General features: G+C 38.3%; 1 protein-coding gene and 1 non-coding gene across 2 annotated transcripts; one reads left to right on the top strand and one right to left on the bottom strand.

Annotated features, from left to right (window-relative positions):
- The first annotated feature begins 21 nt into the window (after positions 1-21).
- Positions 22-27,105, top strand: EIF2S1 (eukaryotic translation initiation factor 2 subunit alpha). Its single transcript, XM_045565386.1, has 8 exons — positions 22-447; positions 4,415-4,656; positions 15,675-15,754; positions 18,215-18,366; positions 22,217-22,323; positions 24,223-24,320; positions 25,248-25,391; positions 26,555-27,105. The coding sequence occupies exons 2-8, from the start codon at positions 4,416-4,418 to the stop codon at positions 26,678-26,680; spliced, it is 948 nt and encodes a 315-aa protein (XP_045421342.1). The 5' UTR covers positions 22-447; position 4,415; the 3' UTR covers positions 26,681-27,105.
- LOC123631174 lies at positions 12,069-12,175 on the bottom strand. The gene has a single exon (XR_006733042.1). It is a non-coding gene; the product is annotated as a U6 spliceosomal RNA (small nuclear RNA).

Raw genomic sequence — 27,105 nt, 5'->3', positions numbered from 1 at the left:
ACGTCGGGCCAAAGAATAGGAGAGAAGAGTACACGCCTTCTCCTCCATCACTTTTCGTCTTTGGTCACAGCGCCATCGCATGGTTGACTAAAACTTTGAGCGAGGATTCACTCTTCAGGGATAAGGAATCAGAATCCTTTCTCCTCCTGGCGCTTTGAAAGTTACTTAGTGAAAACTAAAGATAGCGAGAAACAGTACTTTTCGGGTCCTCCTATGATCTACGGTCTTCTTTGTTCTCGGAGGACCTAGACTCTATGATTAGTGATAAAGAGGGGCCTTCTAGTTTGTCGGCGCTTGCGCGATGCGAGGTGGTTCCGCATGCGCGGTGGGGTTGAGTGAAGCGCACGCTGAAGAGGAGGGCGGCTGGTTAGGGTGTATCAAATCTGGTCTCACCGGTTGAAGAGCGCGGCGCGGGACTGTAGCGCGTGTTTCACACACAAACCTCAGGTGACTAATCCCACGGCTCTGTTTTTCCAAGAACTCACTTTGGTTTGTGTCCAGTGACATGGGTGGTCGAGAAAGGGTAGGCCCAGGGCTAACACCTCCTCCCTTTCCCGTCCCTGCGCGGGAAGTGGCTGGACACCACCGCCACCACCCGCTGGCTCTGTCGTGGGCCTCCTCGCCGGCTCGGTGTCGGTCATCCTGTGTTCCAGGGGCTGATTTGTTCGAGCAGAGAAATCTCGTGAAGGAAAGTGGGCCAAGTGGATTGTACCAGTCTCTTCAATACGCTTAAAGTGAGGATGCCTTGACGGTGGGGCGGCCTCGAGAGAACGTTGTGACACCCTACCTCTACCTTTCACCCCCGGCTCAGGACGCTGAGCGCTTTGCTTTTTCCGGGCTTGAGGATTCCATCTTTTCTTTTTTTCTTCCGTCCCAGCAGTACTACCAAAAATTTCCCCTGCCTCTCAGTGGAAACCAGACCGGATTCTTCTCCAAGGAACCAATAAGATGAGCCACCGTGTTGAAAAGATCTGGGTCAAAGAATAGTTTATTCATCTGATAATTGATATTTTAAAGTTGAAGCTCAAGTTACTTTATCATTTTAGTTGTGCATTTCTGTAGAGTGAATCACCCCTTGAATTGAAACTAAGTCATACTTTCGAGAAGTTTATGAACTGTTAGTATCGGTTTGTCGCATTTTGGCGTCAGTGCGAATAGAACCGTGTGGTCGTAACAGTTAAGCTTAAATAAAAGCCTAAGATAAGGGAGTACTTTAGGGTTAATTACATATTCATTCTGAGGTCCCTTTAATTATCCCTAAAACTTAGGCTGCTTTACTTTTCATTAAACAGGAAACACTGTTTTTTGGAGAAAAGGTATAGCAGAGAAGTCTTGATTTTCTCTCAAATGAGTTGTTATTCAAGGAAAAATCTTGTAACTCTTGTCTTTCAACAGTTTGAAGATTACTTATATAGTACTTACTGCGTATTCTCAGTTCATCTGATGCCAAATGAAAGTTACTGATTCTCAGAAGATGTAGTTGTCTGATGCACAGTATAGTAAGTGTTAGAGCCAAATTAGAATTATTTACAAGAGTTGTTCCCATCACATAATACACTTTGGAATGTGGACTTCCTGTATCCATTATGGTAATTTGACCATGCACTGGTTTAAGATAGAAGTCGTTCTTACCATTTATCCAGGCCAAATTACTGACTATGCAAGGTATTTGAAGTTAGCTTGGAGTTTGGTTTATGTATTTGGAAAGGTGGTTATTTTTTTACATCAAAACACATAACGGTAATTAGTGCTCTTGACATACTGAGGCTCTGTGGGTTAAACACACTCTGGATTTAATATGAAAAGACTCAGGTTTAACTCCCACTCTAGTACTTAATACATGAGGGGGTCATTTAATATTTTTGTTCTTGGTTCCCTGTTAACTGATTGCTTCACTGTAGTCCTTTCATACCGCCTTATATTGCAATTGTTTGCTTACTAGTTTCCCTGTCTACTTAATTCCTTAGCTAAGATTCTTGTATCAGTAGTGCTTAGCACATAGTAGGTACTGCTAAAAAATTATTTTAACAGATTACAAAATGGAAATAATACTTCCTTTGCCTGTCAATATTTTATGTATGTGTAGCACATTATGCTCTTCAAACTGTTTTTATATATATTTTATTTCATTTGATACCCTCAACAAACTTGTGAGGTACATGGCAGGGATGAGAAACAAGTTCAAAGGGGATACCTTTCCCAAGCAACCACAGCTAGCAAGTAGGAGGAGAGCAAGGACTAACTAGCCAATTCTAGGACTTTTCCCAAAGTTCGCTGTGCTACTTGCCTGACTTGACACTTGTTAAGAGCCAAATAAAATCAATCAAAATGCTTTAGAAAAATGATAGAAGGGCTGAATAGTGTGGTTTCTGTATTCCTGAATGATTAAAGAAAAGGTAAAACAAAAAAAAAACTTATTTTTAAAACATTATTAGCATTTCATAAAACGAGATATTCAAAATCTACGGACCAAAATACGTGTTTTTTTGATATGGATTCTTTTGGTACTTACTGCTTGCTGTCTTTCCTGTTAATAACATACTATCAACAGCATTCTTTTACTTACCCTTTATGTTGCAAAGAGACATGTGCCTCCTAAAGAAATAGTATTAATTATCTCCCTTCAGTATTCTTTTACACTGTTGTATGTGTTCTTTAACCATCAGATTAAGCCTTGTTTCCCCAAAAGCATCATCTTTACTGTTTGGAGAAACTTGGTAAGTAATGTGGCTTGCACCTGTTAAATCTCTTAAAACTTCCACACATTTCCATGGCATTTATTTTGATACCCAGTTTGAAACTTTTTTTAGCTCTCAAATTTGAGAACTTTACATACAGAGAACCAACAGCAGTTCCCTCACCACTCCCTTCAAAGCTCTGTTTAAAAACGAAACAGCCAGCTCAGCTGTATCTTGGTGATTCTAGCTGTTGAATGTCTACTTCTCTTTATTTGCTTAATCCCTTTTTTGCCAAGCAACTAGGAAATACGCTGTCATTAACATGCTGCTTTTTGTTTTTAAACAGGATAGATTAGTAGTAATAGTTTACACCAATTTGTAGCATATGCTCCAGCACTGAATATGTATATTAATGTTGCTTTTTGTTTAAAATATCTCTAATTGTAATATATTAATATTTATCAGCAATGTTGGGAGAAAATATACTCTCATCCATAAGAGCACAAACTCTGGGTCCAAACTTCATGATTCAAATCCTGACTTTTATCGTTTGTTAGCATATGAGAAAGAACAAGTAGCTTAACCTGTGCCTCACTTTCTTTATAAAATGGGGAGAACTAGGGAGAAAGTGATACTGCAAGGAATTAGGCAGTGGCCAGATCATAAAGGATCTTGTAGGTAATGGAAAGATATGTAAGTCAATAGGAAGACACTGGGAAGATATTTGGGGGTGCCACTTAGCAGTTCTCAAACTTTACTACAGCAGTGCTCTGGTGGATATATCCACAAGCTGGATATAGATGGTCTACCTCTAACATCAAGTAATGGGAGCCTTATTTCCCAGTTAATAAGAAAAAAATAAATTTTCCCAAATATTTATTAGGCCTTTAGGTCCTATTACTGCTTATCTTTTGAGCTCTGACAATAGTAAATAGGTTAATGTTAGAAGAAAAACATGAAAATCATCAGCCATGATTAGTTTGAGAGCTTCCTTTTTAGAATGTACTTCTACCCATGGTGTGATTTCAAGGTGTGGGTCATAGAAGGAGTGATACTGCAAGTAGTTTGGGTGGATCAGAGGGAATAATTTTAAATATTTTTAATGCTTGGAGGTTAAGAGAAACTTGAACTTTACAGTAATGGAGGAGGATATATTAAATTTATTTTTGTGATTTAGAAATTTTTTAGCTTTTGTCTCCTTGACATGTGGTACTGTAATTTTGGCTATAATAAATGAAATAGGACATATCATTCGGTGTATTGGTTAGGGTTTAGGTAGTTAGAAAATTCTTCTCTTTATATAGTGGATGGGTAGCACACATAGTCTTAACTGGCTTGGTGAAAGAATAGCTTTAGTTTTGCTGATAGGTTATAATAGTAGTGATGCATCCCATCATTTGATATTCCTTAAAGTGGTCGTATTAAAATAGTATTTTACTCTTGAGGTATTCCTTTAATCTTTAGGTCTCACAGTGCTTTATAGTCAGTCATTATTTTTTATGATTCTTCTCAAACTGATGGCAGAGAATCACCCAAGCCTTACAAAAATGTGGAGCAAAATAAAAATTAAAGCTTGGTTCCTAAACATCTATCTGTTTTCTGATACCATTTAAGAAGTTTAAAGAGATTAGAAGACTAATGACTGTTTTTTATCTTTTATTGATGTAGGAGATTGATGTTTCTTTATTTTGACCTTACTGAACACTTATTTATTTCTTTTTTTTTTTTAATTGCAGAATGCCGGGTTTAAGTTGTAGATTTTATCAACACAAATTTCCTGAGGTAGAAGATGTAGTGATGGTAAATGTAAGATCTATTGCTGAAATGGGGGCTTATGTCAGCTTGCTGGAATACAACAACATCGAAGGCATGATTCTTCTTAGTGAATTGTCCAGAAGGCGTATCCGTTCTATAAACAAACTCATCCGAATTGGCAGGAATGAATGTGTGGTTGTCATTAGGGTGGACAAAGAAAAAGGTAAGTGAGAAAAATATCTAAAATATAAATTTCAGGTTTAAAATTGTTTATTTAAAAACATGTTTTTTGTAAATTATCTGCTGCAGTTTAAAAAAATGCCTTTTATACTTAAACTCTTTTACATACACAGTTGTTAGAGAAGGATGCCAGTTAGCCATCTAAGCAAGACCTCTTAAATTAGTCGTATATCCCAGTTTTTTGGTCAAATAACTTGAGTTTTATTTTCAGTATGTATCAGGATCTTGGTAATTGTTCATGGTTATTAAACTCAGATGATAAGTAGGCCAGAGTACTAGTTCATCCATCTACATTGGTGGGCCTGAATGTGTTGAATGCATTTTTCTTGTTTTTCTTAATTTAAAGCTAAATTAGTAATCAAATTGTTGGGTGAGCATGGAAAAACAAAAAGGTAAATGGGTTTCAGAAATATTTAACATAAGCTTTGAAAAAGCAGTATACTGTTATACTGTGTATGTGTGCGCATGCGTACACACACACACACAGCCACCCACCCTCCCTACCTGAATCCAGAACTGTATGTCTCTCTGGTAATTTTTTGTTTTTTTGAGGCAGAGTCTGGCTCTGTTGCTCCGACTAGAGTGCCATGGCATCAGCCTAGCTCAAAGCAACCTCAAACTCCTGGGTTGAAGTGATCCTCATGCGTCAGCCTCCCAAGTAGCTGGGACCACAGGCACACACCACCACACCCGGCCAATTTTTCCCATTTTTTCTTTTAGTTGCCCAGCTAATTTTTTTTCTATTTTTGTAGAGACAGTTTGTTGCTTTTGCTCAGGCTGGTCTCAAACTCCTGAGCTCAAGCAATGCTTCTGCCTCGGCCTCCCACAGTGTTGGGATTACGGTTGTGAGCCATGGCACCTGGCCTCTCTCTGTTAATTAGAATTTTTGTGTCTCCCAGATCCTGTGTGATCTTTCAGTGCTGGATTAGTATTCATGATTTACTTATTGGGTGCCTTCTTCTGGACCCCATGTAAATCATCTCCTTTGTGAACATTTTGTTTTTTTAAACACTGTGTATAATACCATTAAGTAGGTTTTGGTTTCAGCCATTGTACTGTAATTTATTAGATAGTTTCAGGTCAGTAGTTACCATCATACTTGAAAGACTGCATATAAGTCAACTTGATTACACTTGTCCTTCTGAGTCTCATCAGCCAGCTACTTTTATACTTTCTCGCTTCTGCAAGTGATTAACTTTATACGTGCTGACATTTTAATTTTTTTCTGAATATAATCTTAGATGATACACTTTGAGGATGTCTTATGTTATCCCTTAGGTAGTGGCTATTTGATCGTTCTAAATGTTTTTATATAGCTTATTTGTAGGCCGTCTAAAATTATGAAACTACTTTATGACTGAGACTGTTTCTTAAACTTGTGGAAGTCTTTACATTGCTGCCTTAGTAATACCTGGAATAGTGACTTGTCTTGTACTTCTTTTTCCGTTATATAAAATATATGCAAAAGGAATCAAGTAAGTTTTTAGTTGCAGTCATAAAAAATGGAAAAGTATACTTACATAAGTACAATAGATACATGTAAAAATATTCCCATAGCAGCATTTGTGCAGTATTAACTAAAACCAGAAAATGATCAAAGTGGGGACTGATTAAATAAAAATACAAAAGTTCCTATTGAGGGGATCTTCCCCCACCCCCGAGACAGGATCTGCCACTGTTGCCTCGGGTAGAGTGCGGTGGTGTCATCCTAGCATCATAGCTCACTGCAACCTTGAACTCACGGGCTTAAATGATCCTTCAGCCTCAGCCTCCTGAGTAGCTAGGATTACGGGTACACACCACCACACCCAGCTAATTTTTAAAATTTTGTAGAAATGGGGTCTTGCTGTTGCCCAGGCTAGGCTTGAACCCCTGGGCTCAAGTGATCCTCCCACCTCAGCCTCCCAAAGTGCTAGGATTACAGACATGAGCCACCAGCACCTGGCCAGAGTGGATCCATTTTGATACTATAGGATTAGGTCCTACTGGACAAACCTTGGACAAATATAAAAAATAACTACCTAAAAACAATGAGGATCGACCAAAAGCAGGCCAAAACTGAAGGTGAGTTGACACTTACAAGAAAGGAACTGCACTGGATATGTTTTCTGTTTTAGCGGGTTTTTTGCCTGAGTGCACGCTAAAGACAGCTTCAAGCAGGGCAGGTGTGATTCTAGTGGAAAACCTGCAGTCTTGCTGGCTTGAGAACTGGAGACAGGAGTTCTGGACAGTCACAGTAGTTGGAAAGTGATGGTAGTTCTAGGGATTAGAGAAAGGAGAGAGCCACCAAGAGAGAAGCCCCTAAGTCTATATAAATTCTGCCCAAATCTCCGGCTGAGCCCTGAATTACTAATACACAGGGTGGACTCCAGGTAGCTCAGCAGGGTAAAAATCTGAACAGATACAGTTGCTTTCCACCTGGGGAGAGGGGGCTCATAGTTTTGAGTTCAGACAATTTAACTGCCTGCTAAAAAAAAAATCAGTGTTCTTAAGAGAAACATACAGGAATTCAGAGTCTCTGCCACATATCATGCACAATGTTCAGGATATAATGCAAAATTGTTAAATATACAAAGAAACTGGGAAGTATGACCAATACAAAAGACAAAAGACAAACAATGGTGACTGACCCAGAGACGATCCATATGTTGGAGTTAGCAAACAAGAATTTTAAAGCAGACGTTTTAACTGCCCAAGCACATTAGGAAAATATGTTTGTAAGGAATGAATGAAATGAAATCTCAGTAGAGAAATTAGAAACTCTTACAAAGAACTATAGTCAAGTGTCACTTATTGATGGGGATATTCTGCGAAATGCATCATTAGACAATTTTGTCATTGTGCAAACATAGTGTACTTACATAGACCTAGAAGGTATATCCTGCTATCCATCTAGGGTATATGGCATAGCCTGTTATGCCTAGGCTATAAACTTGTATAGCGTGTTATGTACTGAATGTTGTAGGCAGTTATAACAAAATGGTGTTTGTGTATCTAAACATGGAAAAGGTACAGTAAAAATGCACCATAAAAAATAAGAAATGGTACCTTTATATAGCATGCTTATCTGAATGGAGCTTGCAGGACTGGAAGTTGCTCTGGATGAGTCAGTGAGTGAATGTGAAGGCCTAGGACATTACTGTACATTACGGTAGACTTTATAAACACTGTATGCTTAGTCTACACTAAATTTATTTTTAAAAAAACAAACTAACTGCATTATGGTGGCAGTAGTGATAGGAATTTTTCAGCTCCATTAAAATCTCAGTGAGAGCACAGTTGTATTTGCAGTTGTTGACCAGAACATCATGTGGCACATGACTAAATATAAATTCTAGAAATGTAATATCTGAAAAATTCACTGGCTGGGCTGACAACAAATGGGAGACAAAAGAAGGGTCAGTGAAACTTGAAGATAGCGCATTGAAAATTAACCAATCTGACGAACAGGAAAGAATTTTTTTTTTTAAATATGGACACAGTCTCAGTAACCTATCCAATATCAAAAGCTGTATTCAAAAAGAAGAGCTGAGAAAGGGCAGAAAATACACTTGAAGAAATAATGGCTAAAAGTTTCCCATATTTGTTGGAAAAAAAACATAAATTTACAAATTTGAGAAGTTCCACAGCCTTAAGCAGGATGGGTACTAATACAATAAGATTGCATCTAGGCACGTCAAACTATCTGAAGAAGAAAGAAGATAAAAACGTCTTGAAAACATAGTACGTAGAGGGGTGGGGGGAAGGGCAATATACGTAACCTAAACTTTTGTACCCCCACAACATGCTAAAATAATAATTAAAAAAATAAATTAAAAAAAAAACATACTACATACAGGGAAACAGTGGTACAGATTACTGTGATGTTTTTATTGAAAATAATGGAGGCCAAAGCGTTGAATGACATCTTTAAAGCACTGAAAGAAAAAAACTGTCAAACCAGAATTGTGTATCTTAAGATAAAATTCAATAATGAAGATCAAAATGAAGACATTTTCAAGTAAATAGAAACTAAGAGAATTTATTGCCAAATAGACCTGCATTATAGGAAATGAATGGTAAAGGAAGTTCTTCAGGCTAAAGAAATGTGATCCTGAAGTGGAAAGTATGTAGGTAAATGGAAAAGACTATTTTTCCCCCCTCTTAATTTCTTTGAAATATGTTTTATCTCATTTGTACCTGTGAAATTGTAATCTATGGAGATTGACTGAGTGATGACATGGAGAAGCCAATGCCATTGAAAGAAAAGTTTTATTACTTACATTTCCTGAGAGGAAGAGGCATGACATGCAACACAGGCCACAGGGGAAAGCATCAGTTTTAGTCAGAAGACACAAGGAACTAGGTGAAAAACTAGGCAAGAGCTTTTATTGGGGTTTTTGCAGCAAAAGCAAGGCAAAACAGAGCAAACTACTTTGGGACTGGCTAGTTAGAATGATTTTGTTGGGTCTTGGGGCATAAAAGCTGTCCCTAGTTGTCTGGTACCTGGCCTTAGGTTGATTTATGGCTGGGGGAATATTGGCTTGTGTGAGTTTGTTGGCTCCAGATTGGCTAGTTTGCATATGAAAGGCATGCTCCCAAGCAGACCCTTTGCTAACTTCTCCCCTGGGAGAGGCAGTCTCTTCCCAGTCAACATAGCCACAAATGTCAGAGCCTCAAGAATACAGAAAATAAGAAATATATAGTTAGGCCTGGCGCGATGGCTCACGACTGTAATCCTAGCACTCTGGGAGGCCGAGGCGGATGGATCGCTCGAGGTCAGGAGTTCGAGGCCAGCCTGAGCAAGAGTGAGACCCCGTCTCTACTAAAAATAGAAAGAAATTATTTGGACAGCTAAAAATATATATAGAAAAAATGAGCCAGGCATGGTGGCGCATGCCTGTAGTCCCAGCTACTCGGGAGGCTGAGGCAGGAGGATCGCTTAAGCCCAGGAGTGTGAGGTTGCTGTGAGCTAGGCTGACGCCACGGCACTCTAGCCCAGGCAACAGAGTGAGACTCTGTCTCAAAAAAAATATATATATATATATATAGTTATTATAATACAGTTGACTCTGTAATGAATGGGTGCCAAATAGACAAACATGGAATCAGAGAAAACACAGAACACAGTTTAAAGGAGACATAATACATTTGACAACTAAAGCACAAAAGACAGGAGATATGGGGTAAATATCTATATGATATTATATTTCACATGCAGTAAAAAAATATTGCCTCTAAAAAGTTAAGGATATATATTGTAGGTGCAGTGTACACCGCCTGGGAGATGGACACACTTGAAGCTCTGACTCAGGTGGGGTAAAGCCAATATATGTAACCTAAACATTTGTACCCCCATAATATGCTGAAATAAAAAAAAAGATATATATTGTAATTCCTAGAACAACCATTAAATACAAAGATAAAGTATTAATAAAAAGCCAAAGATAAATTAGAGCTCTAGAAAATGCTAAGTTAACCTAGAAGACAAGAAAGGAGAAACAAAAACAGGAATGAACAAATAGAAAACATACCTAAAGTGCAGACCTGAATTTAGTCATATCAGTGATTACATTAAATGTGAATCAAGTAAGTGTTCCAGTTAAAAGGCAGGGATTGTTAGAATAGATAAGAAAGCAAAGCCCAATGATAATGCTGTCTACAAGAGACAATACTAGGGGCCAGGTGCAGTGGCTCACGCCTGTAATCCTAGCACTTTGGGAGGCCAAGGCAGGAGGATGCTTGAGGCCAGGAGTTATAGGTAGCAGTGAGCTAAGATGACACCACTGCTCCCTGGCCTGGGCAACAGAGAGATCCTGTCTCCAAAAAAAGAAAAACATACTGGTTGAAAATAAATGCGTGGAAAAAGATGCAAACAATATCGTAAGGAGACAAGCATGTTAATATCAGATAAAGTAGATTTAAAGACAGTGTATTACCACAGTTAAACAGGGACATTTTGTAATGATAAAGGATCAGTTTGTTAGAAGAAAAACAATTGTCAACGTGTGTATGCCTGATAATAGAGTTTCAAAATATATGCAAAAATTGAAAAGTCAAAAAAGTAGACAAATCTGTAATTGTAGTTGGAGGTTTGAACAAGGTCTGAACAACTGATGGAACAACCAGACAAATCAGTAAAGACCTTGACCTGATTGATACTTACAACAATTTAAAAGGACTGGGATACAGAATGCATTCTCTGATCACATGGAACTAAGTTTGAAATTGGTATCATTTTATTTTGGGAAGAAAAACCCCAAATATTTGTCTAGGCTTTCATTTTAAGATTAAAAAAGGCTGGGCGCAGTGGCTCACACCTGTAATCCTACCACTCTGGGAGGCTGAGGCGGGCGGATTGTTTGAACTAGGAGTTCGAGACTAGCCTGAGCTAGAGCGAGACCCCGTCTCTACTAAAAAAAATAGAAATTAGCTGGACAACTAAATATATATATATGTGTGTGTATATATATATTAGCCGGGCATGGTGGTGCATGCCTGTAGTCTCAGCTGCTCGGGAGGCTGAGGCAGGAGGATTGCTTGAGCTCAGGAGTTTGAGGTTGCTGTGAGCTAGGCTGATGCCACTGCACTCTAGCTGGGGCAACAGAGTGAGACTCTGTCTCAAAAAAAAAAAAAAATTAAAAAAGAAAAGAGGAAGGTAAAGCAAAAGTAAATAAAAGAAAAGAAAGAATAAAGAGAAAAAAATTAGTGAAATAAGTTAGAAAAATAGTAGAGAATGTTAACAGTGTTAAAAGTTGGTTTTCTTGAAAAGAACAAAATTAATAAGCCACTAACTAGCCTGAGGAAGAAAAGAAGAAAGAACACAAATTACACAATCTCAGGACTGAGCGAGGGGCTATCACTACAGGTGCTGCAGACATTAAAAGGCTAGTGAGGGAATATTTTTACCAACTTTAGGTCAATCATTCCTACCAATTAGGTGAAAGGAGCAAAATGTTTGAAATTTTCAACTTACCAAAACTAACAAGATATAATAGAAAATTTGAATAGTTCCATATCTGTTAGAGAAATAGAATTTATTCAAATTCAAAAACCTTTCCATCAAGAAAACTCTAGGCTCAGATGTTTTCATTGATGAATTGCATCAGATATTTAAAGCAGAAATAATATGGGTCATAAAAAGTTTCAAAACATTGAGGAGGAGGGAACACTTACACTCATGCAGTGCTTAATGACAGGGATATGGTCTGAGAAATGTGTCATAGTGCAAACATCACAGAGTGTACTTACATAAATCAAGATGATATAGCCTGTTTCTAGGCTACAGACCTCTGCAGCATGTTACTATCCTGAATAGCCAGTTGTAGCACAATTGTAAATATTTGTATGTCTAAACATAGAAAAGGAACAGTAAAAATAGGGTATTGTAATTTTTTTTTTTTAGTAATTTTTCTTTAAAATATGGGACACTTCACAAATTTGCATGTCATCCTTGCACAGGGGCCACATTGATATTCTCTGTACCATTCCGATTTTAGTATATGTGCTGCTAAAGCAAGCACCCGTATTAGGATCTCATGGGACCACCATACTATGTGCGGTCTATTGTTGGCCGAACATTGTCATGCAGTGCGTGACTAATTTTTTGAGGACTTGATAACCCTGATAAGAAATCCTGACAAAGACATTATTTTTTTAAAAAAAGAAAATTACTGACCAAATCTGTAAGGAACCTAAATGCAAAAATTCGTAGTAAAATAGATGATTATCAAATCTAGCAATACATAAAACAGATACAAAGCACGACCAAATAGGATGCATGGAATGCCAGTTTGATTTAACAATCAAAACTTTGTTTGCTCTCACATGATCGATAGATTATCAACAAAAGTACAGGCCAGGCATGGTGGCTCATGCCTTTAATCCTAGCACTCTAGGAGGCCGAGGCAGGAGGATCACTTGAGCTGAGGAGTTCAAGACCAGCCTGAGCAAGAGTGAGACCCTGTCTCTACTAGAAATAGAAAAAATTAGCCAGACTGGTGGCACACGCCTGTAGTTCCAGCTGCTCAGGAGGCTGAGGCAGGAGGATTGCTTGAGCCCAGGAGTTTGAGGTTGCAGTGAGCTATGATGATGCCAGTGCACTCTAGCCAGGGTGACAGAGCGAGACCCTGTCTCAAAAAAAAAGAAAAGTACAAAAGCAAATGAATGAAGAAAGAAATGTCTTTTTTAACAAATGGTGCTGGGACAACTAGACATCCATATGCAAAAAAAGAATCTGAATTCATACCTCTCACCTTATATAAAATTTAACTTAAAATGAATTATAGACCGAAATGTAAAGTCCAAAATTATAATACCTCAAGAAGAAAACATAGAAGTAAATCTTTTTGACTCAGGGTTAAGCAAAGATTTCTTAGCTATAACACCAAAAGCATAATCCATAAAAGGAAAAATTGACCAAATGGACTTTATCAGAATTAAGGAGTAGGGCTGGGCGCAGTGGCTCACGCCTGTAATCCTAGCACTCTGGGAGGCCAAGGTGGGCAAATTGTTTGAGCTCAGGAGTTCAAGACCAGCCTGAGCAAGAGCGAGACCCCGTCTCTACTAAAAAATAGAAAGAAATTAGCCAGGCATGGTCCTGGATGCCTGTAGTCCCGGCTACTCGGGAGGCTGAGGCAGTAGGATCGCTTGAGCACAGGAGTTTGAGGTTGTTGTGAGATAGGCTGACGCCACAGCACTCTAGCCTGGGCAACAGTCAGACTGTCTCAAAAAAAAAAAAAAAAAATGAGTAATGTTCTTTTAAAAACTATTTAACAACCTTAAAAACTGATATCTAAACCACTCGTTTAAAAAGGAGCAAAAGGGCAGGCCCAGAGGCTCACACCTGTCTGTAATCCTGCCACTCTGGAAGCGAGGCAGGAGAATTACTTGAGGCCAGGAATTTGAGACCAGCCTGAGCAAGAGCAAGAATTCCTCTCCACAAAAAATAGAAAAATTAGACCAGCATGATGGCACACACCTGTAGTCCCAATTACTTGGGATGCTGGGGCAGGAGGATCACTTGAGCCCAGGAGTTTGAGGCTACTGTGAGCTATGATGACGCCACTGCCCTCTAGCCTGGGCAAGAGAGGGAGATTCTGTCTCAAGGGGAAAAAAAGCAAAAGATTTGAATAGACAGTTCACTGAAGAAGATAAATGAATGTCAGATGTGCACATGAAAAGGTGTTGAACATTAGTCATTAGGAAAATGCAACTTAAAACCATAATTAGATGCTACTGCACACCTAATAGATTGCCTTTTTTTAAAAAAATCACCTGAGCAGTTAGAACTGCTCCACATTGCTCTTGGGAGCAACTGTTTCCACTTTGGGAAACAGTTTAGCAGTTAAACTTAAACATATACTTAGTATATAATCCAGCAATCCCATTTCTGGTTATTTACCCAAGTGAAATGAAAGTATGTATTCACAAGGAAACTTGTACCCATTTGTTTATAATGACTTGAGAGGGGTGGTGATGGATCTTGATTGTGGTGGTGGTTACATGACTATTCTTTTGTTAAAACTCACAGAACTATACACTAAAAGTGGTGAATTTTACTATATGTAAGTCATACCTTTATGAAAGGAAACACTAAGTCTGAAATCACATCAACATATCTAACAATATAGGAGGAAAATCAACCATTTTAATACATGCAAAAAAATTGACACAATTCAACACCCATTCATAATAAAAAGTTAGCAAACTAGAAATAGAAGGGAATTTCCTTAATCTGATAAAGGGTGTCTAAGAAAAAGCTGTGAACATACTTTTCTTCCAATATTGGGAACAAGGCAAAAATACTCTCACCACTGTTAGTTCATCATGGTATTGGAAGTCCTAACCAGGCACACAGATTTGTGGGTTTCAGCTATTTTCTGGCTATTTGACCTTGGCAAGTTACTTAACCTTTCTTGGGATTAAAAAATGGTGGGGAGTATAGGAAAGAGGATGATGATGTACCATGCAGGACTTTTGTGTGGGTTCAATGAGATGCTTAACTATGCAGCTAGCAGTCACTTGGATATGGTAGTCATTCAGTAGATGGTAGATAGTTTTAATTTCTGTTCTTTTGTGTGTGTGTGTGTGTGTGTGTGTGACTTCTGATGAGGATAGCCTCATTCCTTAAACTAAATCAAGATTAGAGTAAATACCTATTCTGTAGAAGCACAGGGAGAGGAAGAAGTCAGGGAAGGAGAGGCATTTGACTAGCTTTCACTTGAATAATTGAAAATTATTTGTTCCCTCCACTAAGGTAATAGAGAATATACAATGATGTGATGATAAAAATTTATTTCTGAAAATAAATCAAAATCTCTCTTCTTGGCCGGGCGTGGTGGCTCATTCCTGTAATCCTAGCACTCTGGGAGGCTGAGGCAGGAGGATCACTTGAGCTGAGGACTTCGAGACCAGCCTGAGCAAGAGTGAGACCCCGTCTCTACTAGAAATAGAAAAAATTAGCCAAGAGTGGTGGCACACACCTGTAGTCCCAGCTGCTCGGGAGGCTGAGGCAGGAGGATTGCTTGAGCCCAGGAGTTTGAGGTTGCTGCCAGCTAAGCTGATGCCACGACACTCTAGCCCAGGCAACAGAGCGAGACTCTGTCTTTAAAAAAAAAAAAAGAAAGAAAGAAAAGAAAAAGAAAAATCTCTAATCTTGTACAGGTTGAGTATCCCTTATCTAAAAACCCAAAATCTGAAATACCCCAAAATACAAAACTTTTTGAGCACCAACTTCATGCTCAAAAACTGCTCATTGGAATATCAGATTTCAGAATTTTCAGATTAAGGATGCTCAACTGGTAAGTATAGTATAAGGTAGTCATATTCCAAAATCTGAAACACTTCTGGTCCCAGGCATTTCAGATAAGGCATTCTCAGCCGCCAAGCATTTTGTTGATATGATTTTTATTAGGGAATAATTAAAAGTATGCCAATCAAACAATTTGGTTATGAGATTGTTTATGATAGTATACTGGCACCTGGATAGAGATAATTTTTTTTCAAAATTTCCTCATACAGGATATATTGATTTGTCAAAAAGAAGAGTTTCTCCAGAGGAAGCAATCAAATGTGAAGACAAATTCACAAAATCCAAAACTGTAAGTTGATTTTTGCATCAAATTCGTCTGCTGTCTTTAATAAATACTTAGCTTGTGTTCTTAGCAGAAGAATGAAAACCAAAACAACCCTATATTTCTATTTCCAAATATGTGTTACGTGGAAAAAATAATTTGAAGTCTTAATTTCAAAAGAGTATGACTACCTTGTTTTTTTATCTCATGGTACTACTACCTTGAAGCATTGCTGATGATCTAATATTTTTACATCAGTACTGGAATTTAGTGTTTTGAAGCCATTTTAGGTTAAATTAACTATGGGTGATTTCAGCTGGTTTAGGTTATTTCTGATTGGGATGTTTCATAACACAGAGTTCTTGACTTTCAGTCCTATTCTGGGAGAAGACTAACAGACAACCAGCTATTGTATATTAAGAATGAGCAAGGGTTTGTAAAATGTCTGTGAATCCAGGAAAGCAAGGCAGGGGCCAGTTACTTTTCTTACTATTTTTGCTATAATTTCCTTCGTACTTACCATCCATAATAAGCACTAGTAAAGAATAGGCATTTCATTGCTTCTATCTGTATTTCTCTATTCTTGGGTCCTCTTTAGAGTATCCCTCACTCTACATCCTCAGAGCCTCAGTTTTAATTTTTGAGACAGTGTCTCACTCTGTTGCCCAGACTAGAGTGCCGTGGCGTCCGCCTAGCTCACTGCAAACTCAAACTCCTGGGCTCAAGCGATCCTCCTGCCTCAGCCTCCTGAGTAGCTGGGACTACAGGCATGCACCACTGTGCCCAGTGAATTTTTCTATTTTTTTGTAGAGACAGAGTCTCACCATGTTGCTCAGGCAGGTCTTGAACTCCTGGCCTCAAATGATCTTCCTGCCTTGGCCTCCCAAAGTGCTAGGATTACAGGCATGAGCCACTGCTCCTGGCCCACCCTCAGTTCTTAATGGCACTATTTCCTTTGTTTCTGCTGTCTTTGCCCTTTTCTGGTGTCTGTTGTTCTCTTCTGCCATGTGTTTCTGTCCTCAAGAGAAAATGCCCAAAAAAATAATGTTCAAATGAAGAGAAGATTTTAAACATCTTGCTTAATCCCAGTAGAAGAGAGAATACAGTTTTAAAAGCCCTCAGACCATTACCCAAATGTTTTCCTTTATTTTACTGGTTTGTTTACTTTCATGTAATGTGGTTTACACATTTCAAAACATTATCAGTAAAGTCTCTTTTTAGGGTGGGAGGAAGGGAGTGGGTGATGGGAAATTATTTGGAGGGTACGATGTGTATTGCTTCAGTGATTGTATGCAATGAAGGCCCTGACTTAACCACATTGCAGTATATCAGTATAGAAAACTTGCACTTGTACCTCATAAATATATACAAATAAAAAATAAGTGGGAAAAAATAAAAGGACACTTTCATGAAAAAAAATCACAAAAAAAAGAATGAAATCTCAAAGCCAACAGTAGATTTTGTAAAATGTAAGGCCATTGCCAGCAGAGGGCAACCTTGAAAGTCGATGACATTAGCCATCCCATATGCTATGGTTTGTGTTTCGTGTGGAATTGTTTTTAAGAAGAAAGACAAGACTTCCTAATAGCTTTCTTTTGCTTTTTACAAAAGATGAACAAAAAGCCATATTATGCTTCATCGCCAGAAAACTCTTTTTAATAAACTCTAGGAGCTTCCCACTCAGAATGTAGTCTCTGGACCAACAGCATGTGGCATCAGCTGAGTGCGTATTAGAAATGCCAAGTCTTGGGGCCCGCCAAGTTTGAGAGGCACTGCTCTAAAAAACTTAGTATTTTTTGTCTCCCTAGGATATTGTTAAAATGAATGTGTTAATAGATCTTATGGGGATGATTAAGATGGAAGTTTTTCAGTGTTAGTACCTTTCCTCACTCAATTTTCATGTGTAACTAATATGAAAACCTCCCTTCTCTAAACCCTGTTATTTTTAGGTTAGAAAAAGTTTGGCAAGTGGGTAAGATTGAAGGATAATTATTAAATGATAACAGCAAAAGAAATACTAAAATCTCAATCCTTTTTCTATAATTTCGAATGGAGTAGTAACAGCTTATATTTGTATGATAGTTTTCTGGTTATAGTGTGTGTTTGTATGTATTTGATCTATGCAAGAGCTCTATGCAGTAAGAAGGAGAGATACTAGTGTCTTCCTTTTCCAGATGAGAAAACAGATTCAGAGATGTTAATTGTCCTGTTGATCCAGCACTTAGGACCCTAAATTGTGTACTGTTTTTACTTGTCATACCCACTTGAGTTTATTATGGGATGATAAATATTTCTCTATGGAGAAAGAATTTGTATGGAGATTTTTTTTTTCTCTGTTTTTAAGCTGGACAGTATTGATTGAATGGAGATCTTTTGTTGTTAAGGAATTACTTGTTAAATTATGCTGTCTACTAAAATGTAAAAATATCCTTTTTTTCTTTTAGATCTTTTATCTTTGAATTGTTGAGCTCTTCATTTTCTTTCTAGGTTTATAGCATTCTTCGTCATGTTGCTGAGGTGTTAGAATACACCAAAGATGAGCAATTGGAAAGCCTATTCCAGAGGACTGCTTGGGTCTTTGATGACAAGTACAAGAGACCCGGATATGGTGCCTATGATGCATTTAAGCATGCAGTCTCGTAAGAATACCTTCTTGACTCTGCTTCTACCTTGATATCACAACCCTGAGTCTAGTATACAGGTTGATAGCCTGACATTTAATGGCACAACATCCATGTATTAAATTCTTATCAACTTTAGATTAAAATATTGCAGTATAAAAGCCCCATGATGTAGGCCAATCCTACATGGTCAAGTCTGTGTAGTTTCATGTACCATAGTTATATAGATTCATAAGCCATATGATTTCATCTCACACTGCTTCCTCACACGTTTTCCTTTCCGAGTTTTATGACTGACCTAGGTGATGTTAGGACCACTATCGGTGTCTTATCCAAAACTGTAACCTCTTGTTTTCTTTACTTCAATTCCTTTGACCTTCAGCCTATACCACTTTAGCCAGTAGTCCATGTGGCTTCAACCTGGGCCTTATTATGGCTAGGATTTGCTCTGCCACTGAAACCTTTAATTCACACATTCTGTTCTTTTGCTTAAGCCTCCTATCCTTCCAGCTCCCACATAGTCCTACTCTGTTTCTTTTTTTTTTTTTAGAGACAGAGTCTCGCTGTGTTGCCCGGGCTAGAGTGAGTGCCGTGGCGTCAGCCTAGCTCACAGCAACCTCAAACTCCTGGGCTTAAGCGATCCTACTGCGTCAGCCTCCCGAGTAGCTGGGACTACAGGCATGCGCCACCATGCCTGGCTAATTTTTTCTATATATATATTTTAGTTGGCCAGATAATTTCCTTCTATTTTTAGTAGAGACGGGGTCTCGCTCTTGCTGAGGCTGGTCTCGAACTCCTGACCTCGAGCAATCCACCCGCCTCGGCCTCCCAGAGTGCTAGGATTACAGGCGTGAGCCACTGCGCCCGGCCTGTTTCTTTTTAATTATGTATTAGCCTCTGATTCCAAACCTTTTTCCTCCCTGTTTTTACCCTTGTTGCCTTCTCTTTCTTATCCAGGATAGACACGCCATGATTCATCATTTCAACTTTCTTGCCAATATCATAAGCTTTTGCCCTGTTTTTCCTTCTATTGCATTCAGCCTTGTATTAGTGTTCCTGCCTTCTCTGCACTTGTAGACTGCTGGATAGTGCTAGGAAAAATCATGGTCTTGCAGGTTGGTGCCACTGCATATTCATGGTCTCCAAACTTAGCCGAGCCTTCATTCCTGCTCCTCTGCTCCTGGTCAGTTCTTGCATTTTGTAGTGGCTATTTTAGAGCTTCTCCATGCTCTTCCTCAGAAAACCACTCTACTCCTCTTACCTCCCTCTCAACTAGTGTGCTCACTACCCATAGAAGCTATTGCACAAGAACTACTTTGGTACCATCTCAACAAACATAGCACTTTCCCGCCTGTCATTTCCTCCTATACTGCTGTCACACTGGAATTTGTGTCCCTCCTGCTCTCAAACTAATCTTAGCATACATGCCCAGCTACTGCTCAGGGATCTCTTTTCATCAGTTACTTCCTCTCTTGGGTCTTCGCCTTTCCCTTTATTGGTTTTGCTCCATCAGCATAAAAATATTCTCTAGTTTCTTCCATTTCTACTAAAAATGAACTTCTCTACTTTCCCTCTACTTTTTCTTATAGCAAGCACTGTGTCCTTTTAACAGCCAGGCTCCCTCAGTTCTCTGCACTTGCTGTCTCTTCTTCACCTCCCACTCCTTCCTAAATTTCAGTGCTCCACAAGCAGCTTACCACCACACTGAGGTTACTTTCCCAACCTTTGTGCTGCCAAGAAATATTGGTCCCCTCAGAATGGCTGAATGATACCTGGGACTTTTAGGGCCCCCAGCAAGCCAACTACTCCCAGTTTACCCTTTTTGTTTTGGTTTTGGTTTTGGTATAACATGTGGAAAAGGTGGGAATAATAATAATAGCTAACATTTATATAATTCTAACAGTAACATGGTATAAGTGCTGTTGTTACTGCTGTTTTATAGTTGAGGAAATTGCTTTGTTCAGAGTCACACAGCTAACAAATCATAGAGCCAGTATTCAAACCCAGGCATTCTGGCTCTGTTCAGAGTTTGTGCTATTAACCGTTGAGCACTGCTTTGTATTTCTGTCCTGTACGACTCAGTCAGTACATTTCTTACCTCACTGTCATCATCTGGCCCCAGCTTACCTCTTTAGCTTCTAGCTCCAGTAGCCCCTCTGTTACTGCCAAGACTTGCCATGTGTTATTCCCTTTCCCTTAGCACTCCTCTTGCCTCATCACTCGTGTAGCTATTGTCCAAATGTAGCTCATGCTAATTCTTTGCCATATGTGCTTTGTTTTTTTTTCTTTTGATTAAGAAATAAAATTTCTGAGATAGTTGGAAATAATGTCTTACCTCTCTAGACCCATTCCCCTCACTCATCAGTGGTAACCACTATTCTGAAATTATTACTATGTATTATGTTTTTATGGTTTTACTGCATATATGTATCCATAAAGAATATATCAAATCATTTTTTTCTTTCACTTAAAATGTAATCTGTTACATCTTTCTGTAGCTTGCATTTTTATGTGTAAGCTGTTAACTGAGCAAAATTTCTCCAAATTGATAGATGTGTACTTCATTCCTATTGATTTCTGTATAGTATTTCATATTGAGAATATACTTTTATATGTTCCTCTTTTAAGAGGTATTCAGGTAAGTTTTCCCTTTTGCCCCATTTTTTAAACCGTGCTTGTGATGAATATGTTATGTATATGTCTCCATGTGTACATGTTTGAGTTTCTAAGACATATACCTAGGAATGGAATTGTTGAGTCATAAGATTGAGATAGATCGATCAATCAATCTTTAAAACAACTTGGTTTTGGCAAATTACTCTCCAAATTGATTCTACAACTTATATTCCCTGCAGTAATTGTGTAAGTATTTCTGTTTCTCCTCATTCTTACCAACATTTGGTATATATCTCAGATTTTTTTTCCTTTTGCCAGTCTGGTGGATGTACAATAGTATCTTTTGATTAGCATACTCCTGACGGTTTGTATTTCTTCTGTAAAACATCTGTTCATCTCATTTGCCCATTTTCTGTTTGTTTGTCTTGGTTTGTCTTCTTGTTACTTTGTATTAGCTGAATGAAAGTTGCCTCCACCTAAATTCTTTCCCCTTTCATTCCTTAACCAGACCCCTTTCTTTTTAAGCCTGATGCTTGCTCAAGCCATTCCTTTTTTATATATCATAACTTTCTTAAAATAATTCTACCTTTGCTTGTTAAAGTATTACCATTCTTTTGGTCATTATTTCATTTGTTCATTAGTTCAACAAACATGCTAGTTACTGCAACCCTGGTCCCTGTTTTATGATACCACGGAGGGTCAGATGAAATGCTGCTTTCTGCATGAAGCCTTTCCTGACCCCATCGTTTGGAAGGAATACCTTCCTCTCCTGATGCCAGTGGCTGTACTTTCACATTTACAAACTTTTCCATGTCTTTTCTCTTTTCAAGATAGATTATAAACTCCTTGAAACAGGGACTGCTTATTACTTGGAAGTACTTAATTAATTATAGTGGAATGTCAGATGTATTAAAAGGTATTAAATTGCTTGTTTTAGCCAGATGTCTAAAATTTTTCTCTTAATAGTAATCAATTGGGTGTTTTCTGTTTGTTATACACTGCTAAGTAATTTACTTGCATTATCTCATGTAATACTCAACACATTCCTGTGAAATACATTTTACACATTTGGAAACTGAGATTTGGAAAGGCCCAAAGACACACAGTTACTTTATTAAAGTGCAAAGCTAAGATTTGAACTCTAATTCTGGCACTAAAGCCTGTGCTTTATTATTATGTGCATTATTCCATGGTGTTTCATTTTATAATTAATAATGTAACCTTGACCTTTTCTGTTTTGTTTTTTAATCAGAGACCCATCTATTTTGGATAGTTTAGATTTGAAAGAAGATGAACGAGAAGTACTCATTAACAATATTAATAGGCGTTTGACCCCACAGGCTGTCAAAATTCGTGCAGGTAAATGATTTTTACAATATTTTGCGTGCTTCAAAAAATCTGTTAAACTGACAATGGTAGCGTGTGCCTGTAGTCCCAGCTACTCAGGAGACAGGTGTAGGATTGCTTGAGCCCAGGAATTCAGGACCAGCCTGGGCAATACAGTGAGATCCTATCTCCAAAAAAAAAAAGCAGGGAGGGGCTGTCAAATAATAAGACTTACCAAAGAATATGTTGCTGTGTCAACATCTGTAAATTTTTCTAAATGTTTATTTTTTTCATAGTAAGAAAAGCTTAAGAAATTACTTTTGCTTCTACTGAATTATAAAATATATATAGTGACACAGATGGAAACAGTCATATGAGTGCACCTAGACTTAAGTTAGCCCCTTTTTTCTTTTTTCTTTTACCCAAACTGTCAGGATTTTTCTTTTTCTTTTCTTTTCTTTTTTTTTTAACTGACTTTTTTAGTTAGTCCTTTTTTAAAGGAATTTTGGCTGAGTAGTGGCTCACTCATGTAATCCAGCACTTTGGGAGGGTGAGGAGGGAGAATCATTTGAGGGCAGGAATTTGAAACCAGCCTAGGCAACAGAGCAAGACCTCATCTCTACAAAAAAAGAAAAAATTAGCTAGACATGGTTGTACATGCCTTTAGAACTCCTGAGCTCAAGCGATCCTCCCGCCTCGGCCTCCCAGAGTGCTAGGATTACAGGCGTGAGCCACCTTGCCCGGCCTGCATACTTTAAAATATTCGAATAGGACAGCAGTGTCATTCCATGCCTCTGGATTAACCACTGTTAATAATTTGGAATATTTTCCTATATACATCGAGTTTAAGAATGTGTGTTCTTTACAGTCACATAACATTTTTTTTTATTTTTACAAAGATGAGATCATACCATGCAGAATTTTCTCCAATTTGCTTATTCCACTCAGTGTATCATGAGTGCCCTTCCATGCAGAACATAGGGATCATTCTCAGTCTTTTTGATGGCTGGGTAAGTATACAACAGATAAACCTTAACATAAACCAGTCCCCTCTTGATGAACATAACATTGCAAATTTTTAGCATCCTTATACATATATACTTCCCCATTTACACAAGTGTTCTTCAAGACAAATTCCTAAAAGTAGAATTGCTGAACCAAACGGTATGCAATTTTTAAATTGCTCTAGACCAGTTGCAGTTATTGTTTCATTCAGTGTGCACCACACTCCTCCTTACCTCCATTTGACAAATAAGGAACTATAGTACAGAGAGGTTGGCGTCAGGATTTTAACCTAAGCATACCAGAATTTATGGTGTTTGCTGAATTTCTCTGTCTTTTATATTAATAGTTTCATTTTTAGGTGGCTTGATGTGGATGAGAAGATACAGTTTTACTGTATATTCAGATGTTTTTAATTGTGAAAATAAATATCTGGGATTGATTTCTTTTTTTTTTTTTTTTTTTGAGACAGAGTCTCACTCTGTTGCCCGGGGTAGAGTGAGTGCCGTGGCGTCAGCCTAGCTCACAGCAACCTCAAACTCCTGGGCTCAAGCAATCCTACTGCCTCAGCCTCCCGAGTAGCTCAGACTACAGGCATGAGCCACCATGCCCGGCTAATTTTTTCTATATATATTTTTAGCTGTCCAAATCATTTCTTTCTATTTTTAGAAGAGACAGGGTCTCGCTCTTGCTCAGGCTGGTCTCGAACTCCTGAGCTCAAACGATCCACCCACCTCGGCCTCCCATAGTGCTGGGATTACAGGCGTGAGCCACCGTGCCCGGCTGGGATTGATTTCTAATTGAAAAAGTAATGAAAGCTTTCATAAGTATTTGAATACTACTATATCTGCCATATCTCTGATTTCTTTTAAACTTTTTAATATTTTTTGTACTTTTTTGGTATCAACTGTTGAATTTTTATAATTTTAGATATTGAAGTGGCTTGTTATGGTTACGAAGGCATTGATGCTGTAAAAGAAGCCTTGAGAGCAGGTTTGAATTGTTCTACGGAAACCATGCCCATCAAGGTGAGTCATCAGTTTTTTCCTCCCTGCGGAAATATCTTCCTAAACCAAATCAGATCTATGTTGAGGCTTTTGTTCCCACTGCTGTTGTCACAGTGGATGGTGATTCCTACTGCCAGAGGGCCAACAATGCTAATCCTCCTTTACAATAAAGAGTTGCTGTGCCCAAAATACTCATAGCACCTTGAAAGGGTAACATGTCCTCTAATCTATACACACACAACTTTTATGAGTTTTGATCTGAATCTTTCATTAGTGATAAACTGGATGGTGGTTATTGAGAATCTCTTAGAAGGATTTCTTCCATCAGATTAGTTTAGAGACAAATTACCCATTTTACTATAGTTAGTTTAGCCACCAAAGATACCCAGAAGTCATAATTCTTTATATACAGTATTTTTCTTTTCTTTTCTTTTTTCTTTTTTTTTTTTTTTGAGATGGAGTCTCACTCTGTCACCTGGGCTATAGTGCCCTGGCGTCAGCTTAGCTCAGTAGCCTCAAACTCCTGGGCCCAAGCAATTCTCCTGCCTCAGCCTCCAGAGTAGCTGGGATTACAGGCACACACCACCACGCCCGGCTAATTTTTCTATTTTTAGTAGAGACTGGGTCTCATTAAGGCTGGTCTCTAACTCCTGACTTCAAGTGATGCTCCCGCCTTTGCCTCCCAGAGTGCTAGGATTACAGGTGTGAGCCACCACACCTGGCCTTATATACAGTATTGCAAGGGGCTGTTTGTACTACTAGATTAGGTAACTGTCAATCAGCTTTTGCTGCATTAACAAACAGCCCCAAATTGCTGGCCTACGGAGGTAGGGGTTAAGTTTGGGGATGGTTGTTAATGTAGCAGATTAGAAAAATAGTTCTTAAACATTGTAATAGTTGTATGTTCTGTAGGTACTTTCATATTGAATTTTTGTCTTTCTCTTTTAGATTAATCTAATAGCTCCTCCTCGGTATGTGATGACTACAACAACCCTGGAGAGAACAGAAGGCCTTTCTGTCCTCAATCAAGCTATGGCTGTTATCAAAGAAAAGATTGAGGAAAAGAGGGGTGTATTCAATGTTCAAATGGAGGTGAGATCAGTAGCTTCATTTTTACTTTGTTCTTAAAGTTTTTTAAGAAACTGAAGTCATCTAGGTGGTTTGTATTCTAAAGTACTGATCACTGCCTTTTAAAACATCAGATACGTTTAAGATTACAATTCTGCTAAGCCTAAAATAATCCTTGACTCAAAGGGTCCTAAAAGGGGTTTTATATAGGTGAATAAGAACTATGGCACTGCAGTGTCATATTGTGGGATGGTTATTCAGGTGCGGTGGTCACCTGGTGGTATTAGGGGGTTTTCTTGGTTTTTTTGTTTTTTTGCTCCAGGGTAAAAGTAGACAATAAAAATGAGAAATTTATTGTCAGAATTTGAATGTGGGATGCCTAAAATTTGATCTCAGGATTAGAAACGAGTAGTTGTCTTTCTTTTTCTTCATCTTAACAAGAACGAAACCTAATTTCCATATATATTTTATATATATTTTGCATATATATAAATGTGTATATATATAAATAATGGTTCCTTCTGTGAAAAGGAGTAATATTTTTTATTTTATTTTATTTTTTTGAGATAGAGTCTCGCTCTGTTGTCCAGGCTGGAGTGCAGTGGCATCATCATAGCTCACTGCAACCTCAAACTCCTGGGCTCAAGGGATCCTCCTGCCTCAGCCTCCTGAGTAGCTGGGACTACAGGCATGCACTACTGCACCCAGCTAATTTTTTCTATTTTTAGTAGAGATAGGGTCTCCCTCTTGCTCAGGCTGGTTTCAAGCTCCTGAGCTCAAGGGATCGTCCTACCTCAGCCTCCCAGAGTGCTAGGATTACAGGCATGAGCCACTATGCCCGGCCCAGAAGATGTGTTTTTTACAGGACATCTATTCATGGTCTTGAAAGATACAGCCACTGGGATTATTTCATATATTTTAAATTACAGCTTATAAAGAGGACAGAAAATTATTTTCCATTTTAATACATACATCTTTTTCCTGTACTCTTATTCTCATAGATTTCTTCTGTTACCTAATGGAATTTATCAGTAATAAGTCAACACTCAAAAGTGAACAGATATGACAGTTGATAGAAAGAAAAGTGTTTCTTTAAGAGTTAAAATTAAAGCACTAGGCAGTAACAGTATTGAAATTGAATTCGTGTACTGTTTAACTACTTTGAAATCATGCCTCTGCTTCCACAGCCCAAAGTGGTCACAGATACAGATGAGACTGAACTTGCGAGGCAGCTGGAGAGGCTTGAAAGAGAAAATGCAGAAGTGGATGGAGATGATGATGCAGAAGAAATGGAAGCCAAAGCTGAAGATTAACCTTGTTGGAAACAGAGTCCAATTTAAGGAACACAGAGCAGCCCTTCCTCCTGGCTGTAAACCCTAGACTCAAAAGTTTTCCAGTATTGAAAACTTCAAAGCTAAATATTTTTTATTTCCAAGTATTTAAATGTTCTAACAGACCAGAACATGAAATGCCCTCTTAAATGTCAGCTGTTTTCACACAGTAGCTCCAACACATTGAGCAGTTTTTAAGAGAGTGGCCTAATTTCACTAGAGACAAATCTTTAAGAACAGTCCTAAAATTGGGCTTGTGATTTCCATTTCTGATGTCTCCAGATTAACACCCCTTTGTAGTTCAGTGCCTCCATGAGATTTACCAGGGGCACCCAAAGCAAACAATTCCAGTCTTTCTATATAAACTGTATTCAAGCAAATATCAAATAAATTTCTCGGATATTTAA

This window comes from Lemur catta, chromosome 1 (assembly GCF_020740605.2).
Source record: "Lemur catta isolate mLemCat1 chromosome 1, mLemCat1.pri, whole genome shotgun sequence".
Lineage (NCBI taxonomy): Eukaryota > Metazoa > Chordata > Mammalia > Primates > Lemuridae > Lemur > Lemur catta.
Note: the sequence above shows the minus strand (reverse complement) of the source record. Positions and strands in the feature narration are given on the sequence as shown.